General features: G+C 31.1%; 5 protein-coding genes, 1 long non-coding RNA gene and 1 pseudogene across 6 annotated transcripts; 4 read left to right on the top strand and 3 right to left on the bottom strand.

Moving 5' to 3' along the window:
• The first annotated feature begins 3,160 nt into the window (after nt 1–3,160).
• LOC111831639 (F-box protein At2g15640-like) lies at nt 3,161–4,124 on the top strand. Its single transcript, XM_023786632.1, has one exon. The coding sequence runs from the start codon at nt 3,184–3,186 to the stop codon at nt 3,709–3,711; it is 528 nt and encodes a 175-aa protein (XP_023642400.1). The 5' UTR covers nt 3,161–3,183; the 3' UTR covers nt 3,712–4,124.
• A 1,827-nt stretch (nt 4,125–5,951) lies between these two features.
• On the top strand, nt 5,952–6,598 carry LOC111831680. The gene is made up of 2 exons (XR_002834796.1): nt 5,952–6,245; nt 6,358–6,598. It is a non-coding gene; the product is annotated as an uncharacterized LOC111831680 (long non-coding RNA).
• Nucleotides 6,599–10,442: 3,844 nt separating this feature from the next.
• Nucleotides 10,443–11,839, bottom strand: LOC17891155. Its single transcript, XM_006299184.2, is given in 3 exon segments — nt 10,443–11,190; nt 11,192–11,326; nt 11,835–11,839. Coding segments are annotated over 3 exon segments (888 nt in total).
• A 922-nt stretch (nt 11,840–12,761) lies between these two features.
• LOC17893211 lies at nt 12,762–14,317 on the top strand (annotated as a pseudogene).
• Nucleotides 14,318–14,479: 162 nt separating this feature from the next.
• Nucleotides 14,480–16,715, bottom strand: LOC17890761 (pentatricopeptide repeat-containing protein At2g15630, mitochondrial). The gene has a single exon (XM_006297152.2). The coding sequence runs from the start codon at nt 16,712–16,714 to the stop codon at nt 14,843–14,845; it is 1,872 nt and encodes a 623-aa protein (XP_006297214.1). The 5' UTR covers nt 16,715; the 3' UTR covers nt 14,480–14,842.
• An 856-nt stretch (nt 16,716–17,571) lies between these two features.
• Nucleotides 17,572–20,217, bottom strand: LOC17892492 (ferredoxin--nitrite reductase, chloroplastic). The gene is made up of 4 exons (XM_006297225.2): nt 19,750–20,217; nt 19,005–19,359; nt 18,618–18,906; nt 17,572–18,526 (listed from the first exon to the last, which is right to left on the bottom strand). Exons 1-4 carry the CDS (start codon nt 20,129–20,131, stop codon nt 17,786–17,788), a joined length of 1,767 nt encoding a protein of 588 aa, XP_006297287.1. The 5' UTR covers nt 20,132–20,217; the 3' UTR covers nt 17,572–17,785.
• Nucleotides 20,218–23,661: 3,444 nt separating this feature from the next.
• LOC17893574 (alpha-1,6-mannosyl-glycoprotein 2-beta-N-acetylglucosaminyltransferase) lies at nt 23,662–25,775 on the top strand. Its single transcript, XM_006296646.2, has 2 exons — nt 23,662–23,911; nt 24,156–25,775. Exon 2 carries the CDS (start codon nt 24,229–24,231, stop codon nt 25,525–25,527), a length of 1,299 nt encoding a protein of 432 aa, XP_006296708.1. The 5' UTR covers nt 23,662–23,911; nt 24,156–24,228; the 3' UTR covers nt 25,528–25,775.
• The last annotated feature ends 648 nt before the right edge of the window (nt 25,776–26,423 follow it).

Genomic DNA, 26,423 nt, shown 5'->3' with positions numbered 1-26,423 from the left:
ATTTTTTTTTTTTTTTATGATATTGTGTGGTAAGTTATATGTTATATGTATGGTTTGCTTTTTAAAAAGTGTCATTGTTGCAAAAATATGTTTTTCCTAATTTTAGTTTCTAATTAAATTAAATATCATATAAGCTAAACATAAAATGAAGTTATTATAATTTTTAATTCAAAGAAAATTGCTATGACTTTTTTTTCCTACTCCTTTAAAGATACATTTTTAAGTTTTTATTTCCTACTCCTTTAAAGATACATTTTTAAAGTCATTAATATGGGTAATAAATTATTTATAACATAATTTCTAATTTTAAAAATTTAATTTATAAGAGAAGAATAAAAGAGATTATCAAACAAAATTTATTTAATTTTCTATTATCAAACAGTTGGGAAAATAATATAATGATTTTCTTATTGGTCCACTTGGCGTGTAACTTTTAAAAATATTATATATTTGATTCACACTTTAATATAAAACTGAAAAAAACCACAAAACACATTTAATCATATATAGTAAACTCACACTTTAATATAAAAACTGAAATAACATAAATTTGCATTAACTATATTTTCCATTCAATTTTTTCAATACACAATCAATTATAATTGACTCCCATAATTGTTTTATGAAATTATAACTCCCATCACTTATCTTCCTATATATACTCATTTTCTCATTATATCATTCTCTCATTCTCTCATTCTCTCATTCTCTCATTCTCTCATTCTCTCATTCTCTTCTTTATGAAATTTGTTTGCTTTGTTTATTTTTGTTGTATGAGTTTTGAAAAAAAAAATAGTATTATATAAAATTTCAACTGTAGAAACTTTTAGAAATTATATGATATATTGATATACATCTTACATTATTATAATTTATCTTTTTTTCTTGAAAATTCATCTCTATTTTCTATTTTTGATTATCAACATATAAGTACATTCACTCCCTCTCTTCCATTATATTCATGTATCTTTAATATTTTTTTTCTATTTTTATGTTCTTATGTGACATAAAAATCAATGAAATAATCATTTTAAGAATTTGATATAAATATCTTTAGAAAGTATGATACAAATATAACATAGTATCTTATATTAGTTCCAATCATCGTACAACAAGAGAATTAAGTTATAAGGATCCATTTTTATATATGCATTTTCTTTTTTGATTATGAAATATGTAATTAAATATTTTATTGTAACACAATTTCCAAAATAATATATTATTACCTCTTTCTTATTCAAATAATTCTTAACTCACACTTTAATATAAAAACTCAAATAATATAAATTTGCATTAGCTATATTTTGCTACTCAATTTTATTCAACACACAATAAATTAGAATTAGCTCGCACAATCAAGAAAATACTTATATTATACTTATATTTTCATACTTATGAATCAAGAAAATTTGATAAAACACATATGTAATATAACAGTTCTCATTGCTATATAAATAAAATTTTCGATTTAAAACATTTAGCAAATAATATTTTCTAATTTTTTTAATCTCAAATATTTTTTGTAATTCATTTTAATATATCTGTCATTATATTTAGTTTTTGTGATCAAATAGACTATTATATAAAAAATTATAATATTTAGTTTATTTAAAATTTGCAGACAAAATGTTAAAAAAATATATATACTTGCTTACAAAAAAATTGGTCCCTAAATTTTTTCTTTCAAAGATCATACATTTTATGAAAGTTATATTTAATTTAATACATTAATTAAATTATGATAATTAGTAACATATTAATTATGATAATTATGATAATTAATAACGTATTAATTACACAATAATATCATACCCACTCTACACTCTTAGTAACTTAACCTCATTTGATAAAATAAATAATAATTTTATATCCATAATAATACAAATATTAAAGAGACCGAACATATAGTTAGTATTGTTGTCGTGTACATATAATAGATAGATATCGTCATGTACATTTTTAATAATTATGTCTTTTTGTATTTACATTCTGTTTAAAATTTATAAATTGATTAGATTTTCTTTCTATTTGGTAATTTATATTTATAAATAAAATAATAATAGTAAGCAGAGTTAAAATTTTATTTTTATCAAATGAAAAGGGCAAAAACCTAAAAATTCGCCATCATGTACATATAATAGGTAGATGTAGTTGTTCATCTTCTCTGTTAATTTTGATGTAAACATGTTATGCTATTTTAGTTTGGATTCATTTATTTAGCTTTTATAGTAATGTAAATCTTCATGCATATTTGTTTTAAAACAATTTAGTAGTAATTTTAAAACTAAACTAATGCTACATTAAAAAGTCTATATATATATATATATATATCTCATCTACCTCCTATGTCAGCTTCCTTTACAATCAAATAGAATATAAAAATATTAAAGTTCTTCTTCTCATGTAATCTTCTTCTGTTTATTTGGCTTATGATCTCTCTTTTTAGTTTTTACATAACTATAGTTTAAATGCTTTTATAATCTAAATTGAAAAATCTTTTCTAAATAAAGTTTAAAACAATATATCATATGTTTCAAATGAAATCTTTTAATTTGATATTTTGAAAAGTTTAACTTGATTATTTTTAAAATTTAAGTTACTTTTAGGTTATGATAAATTATAAGGTGAGTAACAAATGCTCATACTTTTGTATGTACTAATTTTGTATTACTTTGTTTAGATCTCATTCAGTTCTATATTTTCCAAATATACTTTTCGTTTATTTTAAATGTTTACAATGTACACAAAATATGTTTTATACTAATTTTGCGATCGCGTTCAATTTTGTTTGTGCGTTAATTATTTTGTTTTAAAATTATTTTCAAAACATAGACTAACACTTATACACATATATAACTTAATATAATTTTTAATTCATATTTCATGTATAACCCACGCATCGCGTGGGCAACTTTCTAGTTAAATAATAAGCCTAAGCTAGACCTTTGATATGTAACCCCATCACAGGATGGTATGCGATCTTACCTTGTGTGTATACTTACACAAAGGGGTATAGCTTTATCGGGTTTGACCCAATTGACAAGCAATAAAAGGTATTGTCCATGGTTTTTCCATTTGCTCCTGGTCATCATAAAATTCTTACATTTAGAGATGGAGATATGTGGTGGAGAACAGTAAAATGTTCTTTGTGACATGATGTTGTGAGTGAAGGGGTATGCATCAATGGGGTTTTGTGATGATCGTGATGTGATAGTTTGTTTTGATCTTAGGTATGAGAAATTCACCTTTATTCACATAGAAATGTTTGGTCAATTGATTGACTACAAGGGCAAATTAGCTGTGTTTCATTGGGAGGATGATGTCGTTAACCGGTTGAACTTGAATCTGTGGGCTCTAGAGGATGTTGAGAAACAGGAATGGTCAAAATATGCCTACACTTCGACGGATGATAAGTTATATAATTACATTTCCATAGTTGGGGAAACCACTTCAGGTGAAATTGTGTTTTCAACGTACATGTATACACCTAAAAACCCGTTCTATGTTTCCTACTTCAATCCCGAAAGGGAGACTCTCCAACATGTTGAAATCCATGGTTTTGGCGAAGCGTTTAAGCAACCTTGTCGCGTTCTTTTCTTTGTAAACCACATAGAAAATCTTGATATTAACGATTTAAAACTACTCAAAGCAGTCCATGCTCCATTGGAGAAGTCAGAATATGTATGTCCATCAGATTCAGAATCAGACTGAGAAAGGACAAGGAGAGGAAGACAGGGATGATGATTGGAGTTAGGTGAAAACAATGGGCATATATACATTTTGTTTGAGGACAAGAACAAGGTTTTTTTGTTTCTTCTAGATGAGATCTATTCTATAATCTCTTATAACATCTCGTTATGTTTTTCATTTGTGTGTGATGGAACCAATTTCATGATGATACTATATATTGGACTTTATATAAATTTAAGACAAAACTAATTAAGACAAACTATATATAGAGTATTAAAATGCTTTACTGATATAAGCAACATTACATTAGCAAAACCTTTGAACATTCCTCGTAGCATATTTCCTTGGCCTTTGGATAATCTTTTTCTTTCCAACAATGATTCTTTTTTCGTGAGATACAACACCAACATTCCCTTTTAAATGATAGCTTACAATAGGTTTTGATGCATGGAGGTATATGAATATGGAGCATCGATCTTTGTATCTCTCCATCCTTCATTCTCCCACCTACACATTGACACAAAACACAACTTTGATGAGATGGGCAAAACAAAAAAGAGTCATTACAGTGAGAAAAACCTATACTTACCTTCATGTAGAGTGAATATGGAGAAGATGATTATGCTTATTAGAGCTATATGAGATGATTTCATGGCTTGGATGTCTCAAATCACCTTGATATGTGATTTTTTATTGCTGTTTTTGTAATTTGTAAATACTAAACATATATATTTATATATATTCTACAGTTTTAAATATTTCGTACCACTTTCAATTTTCTAGATATGAATTTTTTTTTTTGTTATAATTTATTACAAGATTTCGATACTTAACATATTTCATAAAAGTATTAATTTACTATTTACTTTATTTCATTTTAAAATTTTCTATTGGTAGATGCATCATGTCTTTTTCTAGAATTTCTTGATATTAAAAGTTGGTGGATTCTACATTTATTAGTTTTAGCAGTATTTAAAAAAATAATCAAAGCTTTTGATGGATTTTCATTTAATTTGATATATTAATATTAACCTTTTCTATAACTATTTTTGCAAATTAAATATATGTTAATGTTTGCTATAATTTTTTCAACTATTTTTTATGTGAATCCATTAGGTCATTTTTTAAGTTCTTATCTCTCATACACCATTTTCAGGGGTTTTCGTCTTTAAACCCCAACTAGATCCGAGCAGTGCTGTAACACGGGTTGAACTTTATTTTATACATAAAATTTTATATATTTATATTTTAAAATAATTTTGATATGATATTAGTTTATGTATTGTGATATTGTTTATAATTATAATTAAAGGGAAAATTGCCTTTTACCTCTAAAATATCACTTGGTAATATTTAAAATTCCGAAGAACCCTAAAATATCACTTGGTAATACTTAAAATCCCGAAGAAATTTCACTAACACTATAAACCACCAAAATAATGTTATTAACATTTAAACCTTAAAAATAGCTCTCATATGAAAAAACAATAACGTTTGTCTTTATTGCTAGTGGTTCTAGTATGGTAAAGGAATTAGCATGTTGGTTTAAGTCAGGGATCAGTTCTCTCTACACAGAATTACTCAGTTTTATCCATTTGATATTGCCCATTTACTCAGTTTTATCCAAACATATAACTCAATTTCATAGTTTTTCAATGGTGTTTGCATTGATTATGAAGAATTTCAAGTTCGGGAGAGAGAAAGAAGAAGAGAGAGAAAGGAAAAAGGAAGAAGCACATACGTCGGTGGGGTTCACATTTTTTCTTTTTCTTTTTTACTTAGATTATAATCAATAATAGTAGGGGCAAAATATGTCTTTAAATTTGTCAATATATGGTCTAAAGGTATTAAGAACATTGAATGGTATGTGTGTATAAAGCCTTTAGTCAAAGGGCACAAGAGATTCTTGTCTATTTGTCTTGGGTAGTTTGACTTGATCTTTAAATTGCCATAAATGGCATAAGATGTAAAACGTTTAATTAATTCAATTATTTTAAATTTAAATTTGGATATTTGTTGAAGATAATATGGCACCTATAATTAATACAAGATTTTCATGGGATATGTTGATAAATTTTTGTAATCTGATTTTAATAAATAACATAAATAGGGATGGATTTACACAATTTTAAAATCCTGAATCATTTTAACACATGAGTGCAATAATAAGCCTTTCATATGGCCTATTTCGTAAGTTTATTTTATTTTGACAAATCTTTAATTTCATAAATGATACAAACACTTAAAAAAATACAATGTATATAGCTTATATTTAAATTGGTGCATATGACTAATGCAAGATATTCTTGAGATATGTTAGCCAATTTTGCAATCTATTTATATATATATATATTTTATATTTTTATTTTTATATGAAAAAACTAAAGCGAATCCACCCATCTACCATCTAATCCCTTCGACTATTGCTCTAAACCTAACAAAAAAAAATATTTTTTTTATAAAGAGCTAAACAATGTCCGCGCAAAAATTTCAACTTGCATTTTTGCTTTTAACTTTTTGTGTTCTTTCTTCTCAAATCATCGCTAAACCAATTGGTAATATTTTATTTATGTGTGTGTGACTTTAGTTGTTTTTTTTATAAATTAAACCCCCTATAAGAAATAATGCTAGATAAATTGAGTTAATTCTTATTCTTTTTGTTTTCAGGTAAATGTAACTACAAAGGTCCTTGCAAAACCGATAATGACTGCAAGACCATATGCACAGGTCCAGGGGAAGATCCTACTTTTCTAATGTGCATTAAAAACCCTCCATGGTACAAATGTTGTTGTGCACCACGTCTCGACCGTCTAAATAAAAACTTATTTTGATCTACATCCATATGTATTTTGTATCATCACCTACCATAAGATTTTACATTAATAAAAATTAACTATTATCTGGATCATTTTTGTTGTTGTTGTAAAATTTATAATGATATATGTCATCATATATATATTGAAAAACAAAAGCAAAGACTAAATAATTATAATATATATACATATACATGTATATATATATATGTATACTTTGATTTTTTGGATCAAAATCTTCATATTTTAAATAAGCCACTAGAACGCAAAAATTATTCAATATATGTCCAATAATAGTGATCATATATAGAAAAACACTTGTTCATTGTTGGGTCGTCTCAAACGGGTCATATATTTACCAATTAGCAGCTACTTAAGGTGTGTATATCAACATTCAACACCATAAAGGGGAAAAGAAGGATGTAACGTAATAATGTAATAATTTATACATAGTAACACACGATTATTTATATTAATGTTATTTTTAATCTATCAATTAAAATGTGTTATAAGTATCATTATAAAAAAAAATGATCTCAAGAAACTCCGTTAACACACGGTTTCTAGTAATGTTCATTTTTGGTCAGAAATCTCCAAATTGTTTTTATGAAAGGAAATTTATTATACTATATATAGAACTAGTTGTTGCTACGCGCGGGAGGTTTATAAATTGTTTTTATATTTTGATTTTTGTTGTTTTTTGTACAGTTTTTTTTTCTATTGATGTCATTTTTTGTTACTCTGTTTTTCACATGGGTAAGTTTATATTATTTTAATACTTAATTTTTTTTATTGTTATTTGTTTAACTGTAGATTAGGTTCAATAGTAGGTGGTACTACCTTATATTTCATAAGCCTTCAATTCTTATAACCCTCACAAAATGTTATAAATTATCAAATTAAATAGGTCATCGAATGTATGCATTTAATCAGTTCATCTTGTATAAAAACAACATTATAGATATAATTTTTTGCATTTTTATTGGCTCTAATATAATAAATATATTGGAATATCAATTGATTTTCAAGACATATCATGACTATTTTTTTCCTTAATCATAGTCCTTTAAAAAGAAGTAATTTTGTTGTGTGTAGGTGAACAAAATCGAAGATTCACAAAACGATGTTGTTTAATCATCCCTCACGCCTTGTCATTACCACCCTGTCAGTTGATTCATCACTGTTAAATGGTCATTATTTCGAAAGTTTGAAATCGGCAAATTTCATATAATTGAGGTTGAAAATTTGAATTTTTTAGTAAGTTTAGGTTGGTATTTGCATAGTATCAAATTTTGAGTATTATAAACCTGTCAGGATGAATGAATGAATGAAGTTTAGAAGATTTTAACTTAGTCATGTGCATTCTACAATTCTTTCATCATTATCTACTATGCACTCATTGCCTTTCAACATCTACTTTATTTTCCGATTCTATTGCCTCACATATAACATATATTAGACTATATTGATTTTCAAATCATATTATAAATATTTTCTCTTTAATTACTATCTTTCAATACTCAAAATTGGATTAAAAGCATTTGATTCAATTTACGAAATATCAAATTTGTTTTATTTATTTTTTATCATGTTATAAACTAATATTTCACTTTCAATTTTATTTTCCTGTTTAAAATTTTATATATACAATTACATAAATGTTGTTTTATTATACCATGAATCTAAAATTTATTTTCATTCTAAAACTTAGTAACACATTTAAAATTTTAAACTATGATCATTTTAAAATAAAAGTTGAATTATATTATTACCACTAATAAAATATTATAATATTTTTTCTTATTTTAACATTTTATTTATTTTACACAATTGATTTTTTATACAAACTTTATATTAATTATAAGTAGCATATATATGAATTAAATTTATATTTTAAATTTATTTTAATGTTTAAAAAAATGTTGCTTATGTGAATGCTTAGGTGACATTATGAGAAGAGAGAAAATCTAACTTTATATATATACTATCAGTTGACCCGCGCTCCGCGCGGGAGGTTTATAATTTTGTTTCGTTGATTTTTTATTCATATTGTGATATTTTATTATTTTTTAATTGATTTTCAAAAAATATTATAATTATTTTCTCTTTAATTATTATTTTTCAATACTCAAATTTGGATTAAAAGCATTTGATTCAATTTATGAAATATCATTTTTTTTCTTTTTGATCATGTTATAAACTAATATTTCACTTTCATTTTATTTTTCCTTTTTATAATTTTATATATACAATTACATAAGTGTTGTTTTAGTCTACCATAAATTTATATTTTACTTCCATTCTAAAACTCAGTAACATATTTAACATATTAAATTATGATTAATTTAAAATGAAAGTTGAATTATATTATTACCACTAATAAAAAATTAAAGTATTGTTTTTCTTATTTTATCATTTCATTTTTTTACATAATTTATTTTTATTTATATAAATTTTCTATTAATTAAATAAGTAACATAAATATGCACTAAATGAATGTTTTAATTTGTTTTAATTTTTAAACAAAAATGTAGCTTATGTGGATGCTTAGGTGGCATCATGAGAAGAGAGAAAAAGCTAACTTTATATATATAGATATAGATAAACTACCTTGAGTTTGGGGATTAGTTCTGTGTTTTTTGTTTCAATGCGAGAATTCTTCATATAGCTACTTTCGTCTTTCGTTTATTTCTTTCACATTTTCACAGATTTAGTTTTTTCCCGTCGGATTTTATGTAAAATAATCAATTATTCCTTTGGAAATTTATGTGCATTTGAGACTTAATTTACAACAATGTAAAATGATCAATAGTACTCTTTGACTTTTTCTGCATATTGTTTGTTAATATAGGAAAAGAAAAATACATAGTTGTTAATACATGTATGAGGTCAAGAGAGATATGATGGGAAAAACTAAAAAAGAGTAACCATTCAAAATCAACATAGACTGATAAAATGAATAAAAAGTCATTCAGTGAGTAATTAACAACGCGTTGTTCAAAGCATTGTTTGTTATAAGCTAATTATGCTAAATACAAGATCCATGGCTGAATAATTATCACTTGGTAGGATCCTTAAAAATAAAAATAGAAAACATGTATGAGAAATAAAAATAAAAATTAAAGACACTGACCTACAGTTCAATTGGTAACAACTTGTCAAGTGGGAAGGTTGTTAAAGGGTGAGGACCTGGGTTCGAGGAACGCCAGGCGCACCAATAACCTACCTGGTGGGCCAGGAGGCTGCGAGCAAGTGGGCTGCGCAGTTTGGGCCCATAGGAGAGAGGTTAGGGTCGATGCGCTGCAGCGCTTGTAGCTGCCATGTGGCGGGGTGTGTCATGTGGCAGTGGTTCCCACCTGGATGGGTTGTTACAAGAAATTAATTCATATCATCTTTAAAGATTAAAAGATTCAACAACAAGTTGAATCTACTATGCAAACACAATCTATAAATTCAATGTAACTTTTTTTTTTTATAATTCAATAACATTTTCAACTTTCTTTTTTTGGGTGTGTGTGGAAATATGTACTTTTGTGATCATGCAATGCCATTTACATTAGGATATTTTCAGAAATAATATTTACTTTAAATTACTTTTATATTATGAATGTTGGTTTAGATTGGAAAGATTAACCTGAGTTAAATAATGATCTGAGCTTAGCAAAGACAACTCTCTTGGAGTACCCCAAAATTACAAACTGTAATTGAAAATGATTTTAAACCAAAATAATATAATTTTTTTTATTTAAAAGCCCATAATTCCACAAACAAAAAAAACACACTTTCAAATAAAGATCTTTGGTTTTCAAGATAATAGTTCTTAAAACTGACAACACATTTATAAAAAAATTGCATACGATACTTAAAACACATACTAGCTATAAGTCTAGAAATGTTGATTATTAATAGATGGCCAAACCTTATTGATATCGAACAACCTCACATCAGCTTATCTTCCACATCTTCTCCAACGATAGTTCCATTAGGAGGTGACTCTTGACAGGTACCATTGTTGATTGCTATAGTGTTGTTTCCTTGGTATAGAGCATGGTTAGGGTTTTGGTTGTAAGATACCATACCCATCTCGATTAGTTGGTTGTTTCTAGGTTTAGGTGTTAATGGAGAAGGAAAAACCCATTTATCAATCAAGTATTGACTTTGATTCCCCTTTACTACATTGCCAATGCTAATCCTTTCAGTTTCTTCATTAGTCTTCCAAGCTCTCTCCTCAACCATACCACCGCTTACAAAAACATTATTTCTGGTTGATCTAAGATCCTCGAGTTGCGCCTCAAGTGGAAGCATCGGTGGCTCGTGAAGAGGAGGATATTGCACAAATTTTAGCTCATTCCTACGAAGTATAATATTATCCTTTAAGAAAGATAACAAATTATAAATCTCACTCATGTTAAGATCATCAATTCTTCGACCGCGATGCAGTTGCACCATCAGCTGATCAATGATATAACCCATGTGCTTCTTATGAGTCTTCAGAAATAGCTCATGAACCTTCTTCGTCTTTTCCTTCAGGTATGACTCAATATTCATCTCTTTCTTCTTCTTCTCGATCTCCGGTAAGGAGAAGAAACCATCTAGGATACCACGAGTCTTCTCAACAGATGGCCATACCATTGGCTCAACCTCATTAGGGTTAAACATGATAATGCACACCAATACATCACACAATATACTGAATTCTTTAACCTTTTTCATTAACCATACCATTATTTTCTTCGATTTATTTGCTCTTGATTTCTCATTCTCTATCCACGCGAGTTTTAATTTTTTTACTGACATGGTCGCTCTTTGATTTTGATATCTCTCTGAATGATTTTTTTGTTTTTGTTTTTGTATGTGAAGAAACGCAAGAGCTTATTTAAATAGTGCTTTAACAAGGAAATACAATCCTAAATAATGGTGATAGTCAACAGAAAAAGATATGTTGACTAATAATTACTTTTTGTCAACAAAAACTATAAGATTGACTCATACGAGCCAATTGGAGGGAACTTCGTGTTGAATAATTTCTTAAGATGTAAATTAAATTATTATTTTCTTAAAACTATTCTTTTTTTTTTCTTCAAAATCAAACCAATAGACTAACATTTAAACCCAAATTGAACCACCAACATGTAAAAATATTTATGTGGTTGTATTATATAGAACTAATCTCTTTTTACATAACATTATATTACTTCCAAATACATGCCAAATGGTACAAATCTTTGGTCATAGTCAATATATACATATAATTTAATTATTATTTGTATCATTAGTTAATACGAATAAATATATTGACCACATTATTTTCATAATTGTGATATGTATTACTTCATTTTGGTTTAAAATTATTTGGAAATAAAATATTGACTACACATTCAGATACAAGTGTCATTTTTTTATATAGAAAGTCGACTCATAAACTATTATTTACTAGAAAATGACCCACGTGTTGCTGCGTGGGTTTAGTACAATATTTATGTTTTAACTTTTAACTATTACTTTTTCCCTATTTTATAAGATTTTACATTTGTTAAAATCAAAAATGTAGTCTTAAAGTTTATAATAGTGTTGCCGATGAGGTACATAGCTTATAAACTCACATTTTACATGTTATAAACAAAAATATCTTTATCTTTCAGTAAAAAGAATGAATTGTTTTCAAATATTTAAATAAATAAAATTTCAATTTATAATAGACGGATTCGATCCAAACCAAAATTTCTAAAACATATAAGTGGTTATCATATTATCATATTTGAACCAATCGAAATTGAGTACAACTAAACCAAAGAAGAACAATTAACCGAATGCCCAGACCTACTTAAATATTTCTATATCATTTTAACATAGATTAGTTGTATTTTCTTGACAACATACAAATTGTTTCTTTTTTTTCATTTGGTCAGCAAAAGTAAATTGTTTTTACTGATACTATTAAACACAGTAAAATACTATATATGTCTTTGCAGACACGCAAAAGCAAAATCTTTTTGCTTCTATTAGTAACTGCATCACCTATGCTACTAAAAAGTTCCATACCTTGAAACTTGCTTTTCCTATGTGTTGGCTGTTCTTTCTTTAATCCAATTTTAACTATTTGACTGTGTTTTTTGGCTTTTATGAGTTAAAGAACACAATATGAGCTACGTGTAATAAAATAAAGATGACCTCACATTTGTACTTTGTCTTAAGTTCTGAGAGGAAATGTTTCTTTGACATAGAGTGTGAGAAAGAGAGAGACGAGAGGAAGTAGAAGTAGAAGTAGCAAAGCTTAATCAGATCTTTTCTAACGAGAGAGATGGCTACGAACACTTATTTTGATCGGGCCAGAGAAGAAAGGAATAACCAAAGCTTTTTTCAAGATGTGTCACAGTGTAAATGTTTCTTCAGAAGACATGGTAACAAATGTTCTAAACTCTTCCTGTTCTTAACTTAGACGATTTTGTGTTAGCTTAGTTTGGAAAAGTTAAAAACTTTTTTTCGTTCTCTGTAACAATCTTGCTAGCTGTATGTAATAACAATGGTTCTTGTCGTAAAAGGTTGAATGTTGTTAGCTGTCTGTAACAATAGTTCTTGTCTTAAAGGTTGAATCTTGTTAGCTCTCTGTAACAAACTAACAATGGTTCTTGTCTTAAAGGTTGAATCTTGTTAATTATCTGTTTGTAACAATGGGTCTTGTCTTTAAGGTTGAATCTTGTTAGCTGTCTGTAACAATGGGTATTTGCCTCAAAAGGTTGAATCTTGTTAGCTGTCTGTAACAATGGGTCTTGTCTTATAGGTCCAAACTTGGTACATGTGTTTTAAAGGTGGAATCTTTTTGTTATGGTCTCAAATAACTCACTGATGTTGCGCTTTGTAACGAACTCATTGGTTAGTTTTGTTGCTTCTCTTTGAGTCTCTGTCTGAATCTGAGCTTTGTTTTAAAGGTTGAGTCTTTCGTCAATTGTCTCAAAAACCAGATGTGAGCTGTGTTTTGTTGCTTCTCTGGATGAGTACGGTTGGGAGAAGTTTGTGAAGGACAATGCCTTGGGACACAGTGAGTTTCTTACATTCACTCACAAAGGAAACATGTGTTTCACTGTTAACATCTTCAAACAAAACGGCAAGGAGATGCTCCAACCTTCACAGTCCAGAGCATCCTTTGCTTCTTCAAGTAAGAAGATTTGCTTTTCTGAGTATATGAAACAGTGAACTAGATAAAGACATTGATTCTTTATAACCTTTGATGATGAAACAGGTAGTATCAAAATAGAACCAGAAGAAGAGGTAATGGTGTCGTCTTCGGAGTTGAGTAATCGTGGCGCGACTACAGCAGCTGAATCTAATGGAAGGAAGCTCAAGTTTGGGAAGAAGCTAGCTGAGGAATCTCAAAACTCTAAGAAGGCTGAGAAACTGGTTTGTGCCGAGAGAGGTTCTGCAGGAGCCTCTTCCTCTACTCCTGTTAAATTCACCATAATCATGAAGAATTCAGACTTCCTAGAATTTCTGGTAAGATAAGACAAACCAAGACACTAATATGTGTTGGGTTTTGTTGTTCTTGTTAAAACAACTTCTTGTTTTTTTTTTCTTCAGCCGATACCGAGGTCTGTTTCAAAGTATTATTATATGCCAAAGGAGAAAGCAATGTTGAAGATCCATCATCCAGATGGGAAAAGGTCATGGATGTGAGTTATTTGTGGAAACAAAAGACTACAAATAATTTCTCTGGATGGCGAAGTTTGTGTAAGGAGTACCCTCTTGCTGTTGGGCATACTTGCAAATTTACACTCATCAAACCAAACGAGCTGCTACTCGTTGTCTCTAAAGACTAAGAGAGACTCACATCCATCATAGTGAGTCTCTCTTATGCTTTAGAGACAACGAGAAGCAGCTTGTTTGGTTTGATGAGTGTAAATTTGCAAGTATGCCCAACAGCAAGAGGGTACTCACCATACTATTTATCGGATGGATCTTTCTTTGTAGCTTGATATGCTTGTGCCCAGTTTTAATCTCATTCAGGAATCAAATCAGTTGAACTTCTGAAATGAATCAAGTTTCTGAAAAAAAGATTAAAAACTAAAAAAAGGCAGCAGAACCTGTGAACCATATGTAAATGTTACATTATAACTTAGAACAATCAAGTTTCTTGGGCTAATTTGTATCTCAAACGACCAGGTTACAGTATTCACCATAGGCAGAGATCATTGAAAGCTGTCATGATATCAGATGAGTTTGTGGAGCCTCACGGCTCACCGCAGATCTTCCTTACTGATGACTATCAGCAGATGAGAATCAATCTTTTAGGTGAGAAAGATCATGGCCTAAGCTTACAATGGTCTTTAGTATGTCATGCCCAATCAACTATCAGATTTTTCTGCATCCAAACTAGACATTGCCTCGATGACAGAACAGAAAGAGCTGTCATTAGGAGTAATGCCTTCACTCTTCATCTCCCTTAGTAGCTCCTCTGCAAGCTCACCTTCCTGGTTTTTACTCAAACCCTTTAACAGAGCATTGTAGGTGAGAAGAGTAGGATTAAACCCGAGACTCAGCATCTCATCCCGAACCATAAAAGCATGCTTTGTATCCCCTTTCTTACTATACCCACTTATTAGGGTGTTGTAACTAATGTGGTCAGGTTTGATTCCTCTTCTCTTCATCTCCCCCATCAGCTCACGAGCTTCCTCAATATTTCCTTTTCCACAGAGCCCTCGCATCAAGCAATTGTATGTAACATCATCAGGATTGACATTCAGCCTATCCATCTCCTTAAGCAGTGAAAATGCACGGGCCATGTTGCCACTAGCACAGTGACCATCCATCAAGGTGTTCATCATCACAAGATCAGGCTTCACTCCCATGCCTACAACTTTCTCAAACAACTCGTCGGCTTCCCTCGTTTTATTTCTTCTACATAGGACATAAATAAGCGATGTATAAGTAAACTGTGTAGGCTGAATTCCATCGGTCAGCATTTCGTCGTACAAAGCAAACGCTTTCTTTGCATCTCCATGCTGGCAATATCCATTTATGAGTATATTGTAAGTAACAGAATCCAGGGCAATACCCTTCTCTCTAATCTCCCTTATCAATATTTCCGCAGCTTCTATCTTATTCTCCATGAACAAACCATGAATCAATGTGTTGTAAGTATAAAACGTCGGCTCCATACCTTGTTTCACCATCTCATCCCTGTAAGCAAAAGCCGTCTCCAAATCCCCATTGTTACTACAACCACGGATCAATATATTATACGAAACAGAGTCCGGAACCAAACCAATCTCCTTCATCTCCCTCAACACCTCAGAAGCTCTTCCTTCATTACACATCCAAGACAAAATCGGGTTATATGTCTGCAAATCAGGTTGAAAGCCTTTAGATTTCATTTCATTAATAATCAAACGAGCCCCTTCGATTCGTCCTCTCGAAGAATACCCTTTAACAAGAGTGTTGTAAGTAACAACAGTAGGCTTACTTCCAAAACTCTCCATGATCCATAAAAACTCTTTGGCCTTCTTCAATTTCCCTTCTTTGCACAGTACATTGATCATTATATTGAAAGTATACACATTCGACTTAATTTCCATCCTATACATATCAGCATAGAAGACCCAAGCACTCTCTGTACGATTCAACCTTGACAACAAACTCAAAATGCAATTACAAGTTTCAGTTTTGGGATCAAAACCTTTCTCCTTCATCAAGTAAAAGCACTCTATAGCTTCATCCACCATTCTCAATTGACAACAACATCTGACCAGGAAATCGAAAAGAATCGTGCTTTTAGTCTCTAATCGATCACGGGCAAGTACCAATTCATCGAAAAGGTCTCTAATTGAGTTCTTACGACTACTTACAACTTCTTTCAGCAACTGAGTAACGGGTTTAGGAGAAGAGAGCTTAGAGACAACAGCGATGGCTAGACACTGTGTTTGAAAGTCCAGGCAACGAAGGTCGATGTGGTTGACGAAACCCAATGCTAAATCAGGAGTCTTGACGAGATTGAGCAGAGTTGTTGATAGAAGGGAAGGTGTGAACTTGTCCGAAAGGTGTTCGACGATATGCCACTGAGAAGATTTTATTGAGTCAAGCAAAATATCAGAAGTTATCGGCGGTAACTCTAAATCAGTGGCCAAAGATGAGAGCCGCACGGCGGTTAGAGGAGAACCGGTGCCGGAAAATATTGAGATTCGGTGGCGTAAGAAACAGGGGAATGTGAGGCTTCTCATGGCGCAGTGGAGGAGACGAATCGAAGAGGTTTACGCGGTTTATGAGACTAATCAAATTTACGGTTTAAATTGGGATTGAGCATTTCGAACCTCGGTTTAATGTTGATAGTTTGGTTTGTTCAGCATTTTGGTACAAACATAATTGTTATTACAAACCGAAATTAATTCAGTGATTTTCGAAAAAGAAATCCAACTAAAAATATAAATTAATAAGTCGATTTTATTTATCTTTTTTTTTAATAAAACTATAGTGAAAACAAATTTGATCTGTATTTCTTAAATATTACTATTTCTTACTTTGAACTATTATTTATTGCAAATTATGAGAATTATTACCATGACGAATATACTACAGACAATCATCTCCGACCTTATTATAATCACCATAGATTACTTTATCTCCTCTGACGGACGACATTTCTTTCTCCATGCATAGATTCATGGCGAACGGTCATGATTGTGCATCGTTATAGATTTTCTGTAAGCATATCTCTTTGATCTGCAAATTAATAAATCATGTTATCTGGAGGTCAAACCCCAAACCTCTAAATATAGAAGCATTAATCAAACTTTTGTCAAACACTAGACTAAAGGGGCTTCCACAAATATTTTTATTTACTAAAAGTAAAAAAAAAAGTAAAAAGTTGTAGTATCAAGCATAAAAAATATATAAAAATGATCCGATTTTAAAATCGATTTAGTTATATCGCAATTGACTAGTATAATTGATTTGACTTTGTTTTGGATTCAGGGCAGTTCAAAACTACAAATGTTTATTCCTTATGAATTTATAAAAAAAAATATACTGTTTTGAACACAAAAAGCAAAAATGTAGGGTTGAAACTTTAAATCAAGACAGAAAAAAATATGGCAAAAAAATCAGAATGTATACTACATTAATAAAGTATGTAGAAACAAGAAATTACAAAACAACCAAGAACAACTTACAAGTTACAACAAAGAGAGCTACAAAACCCAAAATTATGGGCACAAATACAAGTATCAATGTTTAAAACCAGAGAGAAACCATTCATAGGTCTCTTGACTTATTAAGAATCCAATAGCATTGAATCAATCTTCATTCTCTTCTCTTTCTCTAGGCACAGCACCAAATTCTTTGATTAGTATCTCAGCCACCACTGGAACCAAATCTGTGACACGAACACCTTTCTTGTAGATCTCTCCGATATGCGAGTCACTTCCTATTCGTCCCCCGACATACACGTCAGCCCCCTCGACTGGCTTTCCTTCCTCGCCGCGAGTTAAGCATCCCATGAACCCGATATCCGCAACTTGGACTTGTCCACAAGTGTTGGGACATCCTGTCCAATGCATTCTTATTGGTCTTGGCACTGATACAAGTCTCTCTACTTCTTCTGTCACTTTTAATGCTCTTAGTTTGGTTTCGATGATTGCTTGTCCGCAAAACTGGTTACCAGTACAAGCAACTAAGCCTTTCATTAGGATAGATGGCTCAGGGGAGAAACGGTTCTTGAGGAATGGCTCTTGAAGCAAAGCTTCGGTTTTCGAGGAATCCACATTTGGGATGATGATGTTTTGCTCTACTGTGAGTCTCAGCTCACCTGAGCCGTAGGTGTCAGCTAACCGAGCAAGCTCGTCCATGTCATCCGCTTGTAGCCTACCAACTGGAACGTGAAGACCAATGAAGCTAAGGCCTTCTTGTTTCTGAGGGTGGACTCCGAAATAGTCTCTCCTCTCCCATTGTTTGTTCACAAGATCCTCTGAAGATCCTCTCTCGAGTTTCCCATTTGGCATTCTCTTCTCTACTTCAGCTCTAAAGCCTTCAACACCCTATACAGTTTTTGCAGACAAATCAACAATCAAGAACCACAATATACTTAATTTTCTAAGTAAAAGATTGCAAGAAGAAGAATGTACTTACAAGTTCATCGATAAGCCACATCATTCTTGTCTTCTGTCGGTTTCCTCGAAATCCAAGATCTCTATAGGCCTCTAGAACAGCTTTGCAGAGTGGAAGAACGTCATCAGCAGGAACCCAAGCATCAAGAGGAATGGCTTCTTCACATCTTTTGGGACTAAAGAATCCTCCCACAAGCAAATTAAATCCAAACCGACCATCTTTATTAGCAGGCATGTAAGCTAGATCATTGATATGTGGATGCTCATACAGATCATGAGTCCCCACCACACACACATTCCACTTTCTTGGCCTGCAATAAACAAAACCAAAACCCATCTTAGCATATATATTCACATACCAACACAACTCAATCATAGCATCAACAACACACAAAAAAAGGAAACTCACAAGTTGGTGAAATCAGGATTCCCTTGGGCATTAGCAGTGATAAACTGCGAAAGAAGGTTCGTGTAAGGCCTAGTATCAACTATCTCCTCCGGGTCAATCCCAGCTATAGGATTCCCAACTGGGTTCCTCACATTATCCATTCCACTTTGAAGACTTGTTAGCCCAACAGAAGCAAGACCTTTCAAGATCTCAGGCACATCAGGCAACACAACACCACGGATCTGCCAATTCTGTCTAGTTGTCACATCAGCACAGCCATCTTCACCATACTTCCTAATCACACTTGCTAAATACCGAGTCTGAGCACTTGTAGTCACACCATTTGGTAACTTCAACCTCATCATAAACTTACCATCTGCAACAACAACAAAAACAATTAAAATGTAGTAAAGATTAAGAGTAAAGACAGAACCTTACCACAATTAGATCTCTAACTAGACACAAAGCTTCAATATTTTCCCCCCCAATTCAATCACAACGAGCATAGATAAATCAAAATGTAGTAAAGATTAAGAGTAAAGACAGAACCTTTACACAATTAGATCACTAAATAGACACAAAGCTTCAACCTTTTCCCCCCTAATTCAATCACAACGAGCATAGATAAATCAAAATGTAGTAAAGATTAAGAGTAAAGACAGAACCTTTACACAATTAGATCACTAAATAGACACAAAGCTTCAACCTTTTCCCCCCTAATTCAATCACAAAAACTCAAAAGAGAGTAATAGAGAACAGAACATACACTGATGCTTTCTACGGTGGAAGAGACCAAGCCACTTGAGTCTAACATCAATATCATCTTTAGAAGACTTTTCACTATCAATCTCTTCCATAGATTTCTTAGCAAGCTCTTCAATACCATTCTCCATAAACAGCTTCATTGGCTCACTCTCGATCTTAACCTTCTCCTGAGGATTGATCCCTTTACGAAACTTCTCCTTGAGGATAAAAAACCCATCTTTCAACTCAACCCTTGGCTCAAGACGATCTGTGTCGACGGATGCGGTGGATTCAGCCGGAGCTGTGGTCTGAGCTGCGACAAGGACGGATCTTTTGGTGGGTTTTGAAGAAGAAGGGAGGAGAGGAGCAGTGAAAGTGAGAGAGAAAGAAGAAGATGAAGTCATGATGGAGGAAGAAGGATGTAAGAGAAGGTTTGAGACGTGCGGCCATTTTTGTAGAGGGAAGAGATGAGCTCTTGAGTAATCCAAAGGGTCAAGTTTCTCTGAATCCGTATGTGTGTGTTGTGAGGACGAAACAGACACTTCTGATTTACTCTCTTTGTTTTATTCTTTCTTTCTTTTTCTTTTGTTTAAATTTGAATTTTGTAATTAATATGTATAATTATTCACTTCCTCCATTGACTTTGTGTCAAATACAAATTAGCATCATATTTTTAATTTTTTATAACTATGATGATTCAACATGAGATATTATTTGATGATCCGATTGCTAATAATATTTAATTTTTGTTTTATCTTATATGTAAAATAGAACTATGTTACAAAATATCATTATATGAATTTTATAATTATTTTTCTCCGTAAATTTATAATAATTTAACATCGGAATTTAAATTCGCATAATACAAATTTTTCTAACAAGTAACATAATAATCGAGTTTAAATGAGTTTAATACATATTATTAATCTTCTTATATATAATACTACACTCTTTACCCAAACAAATTGTGTATGTGAATGTTCATATTTTTATATTTAACTCTATCTTTGTATTTTTTTGTTTTCTATATTTGGTTATTTTTATTATTATTATTAGTTTTTGGGATATTAAATCCAAAATCTAGTTCTAAAATCTGAAAAACAATCAAAGCCTAAAATATCTAAATCTAGTTCTAAATGAAGATTCAAGGTTGATGTGCTCATTGTGGATTTTGATATCATTTCTCACAAAATATCATAATCACAAGGTACAGAAAAAAAGTCGTGATTAAACAACTAAGACAAGTTGTGTTAGTAGCATCTCATCTTAAGTCGTGTGGAATTATGAATGGACTACTTTATAATAAAATAAATGTATATAATAGTATTAATCAGTTATTTAGCCATAGGTGTTCTTTAGCGTTATTCTAGAGACATGAACCAAAACAATCATCGTAACGTCTTGAGTCTTGACAACACCAAAACTTTATAACATTGTTTATTTTTCTCATATATCTTCTGTCCAAAAGATTATTTGCATTAGGTGTGACCTAGGCATGTGACTTCGGTTCTTCGGTTCTTCGGCTTGGTTAATTTGGTTATTGACAAATTAAAGAGATAAACCGAAATTATCCGAAAATAAAAATATCTGGTTCGATTTTCACAGTTAATTTTGATTTTGAATTTCAAAACCAAAAATTCTGGTTACTTCGATTATTTTTAACAAATATTCGGGTTTTCGGGTTAAATTTGGTTTGATTCGATTAGTAAAAACGGGTTCTAAATATTAATGCGTTAGACTAAATTATAGAATTAAATTTCATTCCCAAACTATTGTTAGGATTGTGTCATCCAAATTTTAGATCATATTGGAATAAAAAGTAGCTAGTGGCTCTTGTAGCTAATAAAATGTTAAGGACATAAACGTATGACTTCTCAAGACGTCTAACAAGTTGAGAAAGACCCTTCCCCGGTTCGGCCTAAGCCGCCAACGATCCATCCAAATTGAAATTTATTCTCAACCGCTACTACCACGTGTGGCTTCCACACTCCCATACAAGTCCCACAAAGGCTGGCTAGTGGCTACTACGAAATATCTAAATCACATCTAACTTTGAGTCCATGAGTCCATGAATCCATGAATCCATCCATAGATCAAACACTTAACTAAACTCCAAACTTCTTGTTTTGTTTAGAGCCAATACCAAATATTTGCAATACCCATTCTCAAGGAGGTCCAAATAGTTTCCATTGGAAGGCCCAATACCAAATATTTGCAATACCCATTCTCAAGGAGGTCCAAATAGTTACCCATGAAAGGCCCAATACCAAATATTTGCAATCATGAGTCAAATATGAGTCAATCATAAAAATTTGAGTTATTTGACTCATATTTATTTTTTTGACTCAAAACTAGGTTGGTGGACTTTTGTTTTTTTGTTTTCTTTCCTAATATTTTTTAATATGCATTTTTATTTATGAATAATATAAGATTTGTTGAGTAACTTTTATTGATCACTTATTAGTTATTACATAACAATTGACTATGAGTTACTTCAAAAATTTGACGTAATCTCTTTATTAAATAACAATTGACTATGATTTACTTCAATATTTTTTGAGAGAATTTCAAAAATACCCCTTTCCAATATTACTTTTTAAAAATACCCTTCTTTCTAATTTTATCAAAAAATCACTATAAAATTTAAAATTTATCAAAACATATGTGTAAACTTATATTTATATACACAAATTATCTTTATATGTGTGTAAATTTATATATATATTTTTTAAAAACCTTTTAAAAATCATTTAAAAACCTTATAAAAACCTTATAAATGTCATTTAGAACATTTTAAAACCTTATAAATATTTGAATTTAGTCTTCCAGTAGTAATGATGATCTTGATGTACCTTATCAACGATATAAAATTTGAAAAGAGGTATTTTTGAAAATGGATAGAAAATAGGGGTATTTTTAAAAAGGGGTACACCAAAAAGGGCATTTCTCAAAAATTCTCATATTTCTTTTACTTAAAAACTGAATAAATTAGAAATTATTATCTTAAATACAGTAAATTTAAAATTATCTCGCGGTGTACCGTGAATTTAAATCTAATAGTATGTAATTTCAAAAGACATTTAAAATTTTCAGTAGGAAAGATGATTATAAAATACCCACCATATATTTAAAATGATTTTTGAGGTTTATCTGAATCTTTAATGATTTGAGTAAATTAAGGAAAGATATGCTATATTTTTCTTTTCTTGTAGAATCCCATCAAATCCTATTTTAAAACCTTGCAATTTAATATTTATATTTTAACATTAAAAATCATCTAAACTATTTCAAAGTTATTAAATCTAATATTTAAAACATTTCCAATAAAAAATAAATTTAGAAGTCATTTAAAATAAAAATCACTATTTCAATAACTCTGGATTTTAGAATTGCTTCTAAATTTATTTTTGAATAACAAAGTATTAGTCATTTCAACATTCATATTTCATTCCATATGATTGACTAAATACACCACATATTTGAAGTAATCTTGTAAGATAAGACTTTTCAACATTAAATTTGGAAAAAATCATGTAAGATAAGACTTGTTCACATTAAATTTGGGATGAATTTTCGTTTTTCATGTTAACCTCAAATTGATGTTCATTTCATCCTATTTATGAAGATTAGAAGACCATCTCACTAAATATGAATATCTAAAAGAATTATTAATTATGTGGGTAAATGAAGTAAGATATAAGTAAATCTTTAAAAAGAAGTATCTTCTTAATAAATAAATAAATACATTATGGAAGATTGCAACATTCTAACTAACTTACTCACAAAAAGCAAATTATGTAATTGAATTTTAATTGTAATTGAAGCAAACAAATTATTTTATTTATTTAGTTTCCAATTTAGTTTCCACGGCAGTCAAGAATCTGAAATGGCAGAATAGTAAATATTAGTGACAATTGACTCGGTGACTTAAGAAAAAATTTGAGAAACCCAAAGTCACAAATTTAGCTTTTTTGTTTTTTGGTTTTTTTGTTTCTTTCAATTCCGCGTTGTAGTAGAAGAAGAACATTGTTGTTGGGTTTGTGATTTCGATCGATTCTAGAAAAGAAAAAGAAAAAATCTCAGATTTTGAAGTGAACAAAACTTTACTCTCTTCTTGGTTTCCATTTGCTATCTGGGTTTGCTTCATTTCAGTGATTCGTCAACTTCAATCTTCAAGTTCCAAGGTTTGTCTTACTCTGTTTCTTTGTTGTTGTTGTTGTCTCATGGGTTAATTTAAAGATCTCATCTTTGAACATTTTATATTGCACTGCCATCAAAATTTTCATTTAAATTAATTGTTGAAACCTGGAATCTTATACCCATTTCCTGATTTGTAATTAGATTGGAGGATCTGAAGTCAAAGCTCGAGTCTTTTCTCTTTGTGATTGATGAAGGTTTGGTTTTTTTTTGTTTCAATTCGTGTTGCAGGTGATTTGAAGATTGTAAAGGAAGCACCTTTTTGTGAAGAGGGTAAGTGGGTTTTATTGAGTTTGGGGTTGTGATGATGGCAAATCTTTGGAAGAAGCAGAAATTGAAAGATACGGGTTTATGTCGTTTAGGGATTCTATTTGCAATTACAGTCTCGATAGTTTTGATGTTGGTGTCTGTACCAAGAACAGCTTTGAATAGGACTACTATTAACCAGGATGATTTGGATGAATTGGACAAAGATTTGGAAGTTAAGCTTAATGCTTCATTGCTAAGAGTAGCTAGAGGTAATGGAATGTCTCTTAGGTTGCATAGAAGGAACCATTTTTCGCCGAGGAATCTTGATTTGTATCCGAATTTGGCGAAAGACCATGTGGTTATTGTCTTGTATGTGCACAATCGGGCTCAGTATTTTCGAGTAACCGTGGAAAGTTTGTCGAAAGTTAAAGGAATCAGTGAGACATTGTTGATTGTTAGCCATGATGGTTACTTTGAAGAGATGAACAAGATTGTGGATGGTATTAAGTTCTGTCAGGTGAAACAGATATTTTCGCCGTATTCGCCTCATATATTCCGAACTAGTTTCCCTGGGGTGACCACGAGTGACTGTAAGAACAAGGGTGATGAGGCAAAGACACATTGTATAGGGAATCCGGATCAGTATGGGCATCACCGGTCTCCAAAGATTGTATCTTTGAAGCATCACTGGTGGTGGATGATGAACACTGTATGGGATGGGTTGGAGGAGACTAAAAGACATGAGGGTCATATGCTTTTCATCGAGGAAGATCATTTTCTTTTTCCTAACGCCTATCGTAATATACAAACTCTCACGAGGCTGAAACCTGCGAAATGTCCTGACTGCTTTGCTGCTAATTTAGCACCGTCTGATGTGAAGTCAAGAGGAGAAGCGCGTGAAAGTTTGGTTGCGGAGAGAATGGGTAATGTCGGGTATTCTTTTAATAGAAGTGTGTGGGAGAATATTCACCAGAAGGCAAGAGAGTTTTGTTTCTTTGATGATTACAATTGGGATATAACGATGTGGGCAACTGTTTTCCCCTCATTTGGCTCCCCTGTTTACACATTACGAGGGCCTAGAACGAGTGCTGTCCACTTTGGAAAATGTGGTTTGCATCAAGGTAAAGGAGATGACGGTGATTGCATCGATAATGGGGTGGTAAACATCGAAGTTAAGGAAACAGATAAAGTTGTAAACATAAAAGAAGAATGGGGAGTTCGAGTGTACAAGCATCAAGCGGGTTACAAAGCTGGTTTCAAAGGTTGGGGAGGTTGGGGCGATGAAAGGGACCGAAGTTTATGTTTGGATTTTGCCACTATGTATCGTTCCAGCAGTAGCAGTGCATCTCCATGAACTGCTTTAGAGATTTCCAAGTAAATTTGGTAATATAGTTAGTCACTTTTTGAGGGATCTCTTTCTTGTTATGTGCTTTGTAGCTCGATTTGCCTCGGGTTTTCGTGTTGTATTTTCGATTGTTTTGTTTTGTTTGTATCATCTAAAGTATTTCACTTTCTATACACACTTCTACCGCATGTGTTCACTTATTGCAAATAGCTTCAAAGAAATTGAATCTTGAGGCATTACAGGTTATCTTTGTGACATATTCATCACTTGTTCTTCCATAACCAAGTATATATGTTCTTTTTATATATGTACTAGTCGGTTGCCCGCGCTACGCGCGGGAGTTTATTATGTTGTTTATGAGTAATTCGTTGGTATTTTATTTTCTACTTATTTTTTTCACTATACCATACTTTACTTTTTAAATTGTGTTTGTATAGAAAAACTATTGAGTTTTAGCTTCATTAGTCGTTGAGAAATTAAGTGTGTATAGTATAAGTCGAAGTGTGGGCGTAAATGGAAGTGCGGTTGAGAATCATTGAGAAACGTGTGCTATTAGGCCATGTTTAACCCCATATCTCGCCGGGTCTTATGACAATAAAAAAAATCATTTTAATCCAAATAGTGTTTTTCTAAGAAGCATTCGGTTTTTATTTAAGATGTTTTGAGAGGCGAATCTTATGCCACATGTGGTCTTCTGATAGGGTTTTAATTTTTGGAAAAGAAAATATGTTTTGTGAAAAAAAAAACAAAATCTCCAATTTCTTCTTCTCTCGATTTCTCTTCTTCTTAATATGTAATTCTAATGTTTTAAATCAGTAGTCTATTTCCAGGTAATGAATATGTGACAAGTTTTGTGTTTCATTTTTATGTTTGTATTTTTTAAAGTTTATGTTTTAAATTTATAT

The sequence above is a fragment of the Capsella rubella genome, unplaced genomic scaffold, assembly GCF_000375325.1.
Source record: "Capsella rubella cultivar Monte Gargano unplaced genomic scaffold, Caprub1_0 scaffold_3, whole genome shotgun sequence".
Lineage (NCBI taxonomy): Eukaryota > Viridiplantae > Streptophyta > Magnoliopsida > Brassicales > Brassicaceae > Capsella > Capsella rubella.
Note: the sequence above shows the minus strand (reverse complement) of the source record. Positions and strands in the feature narration are given on the sequence as shown.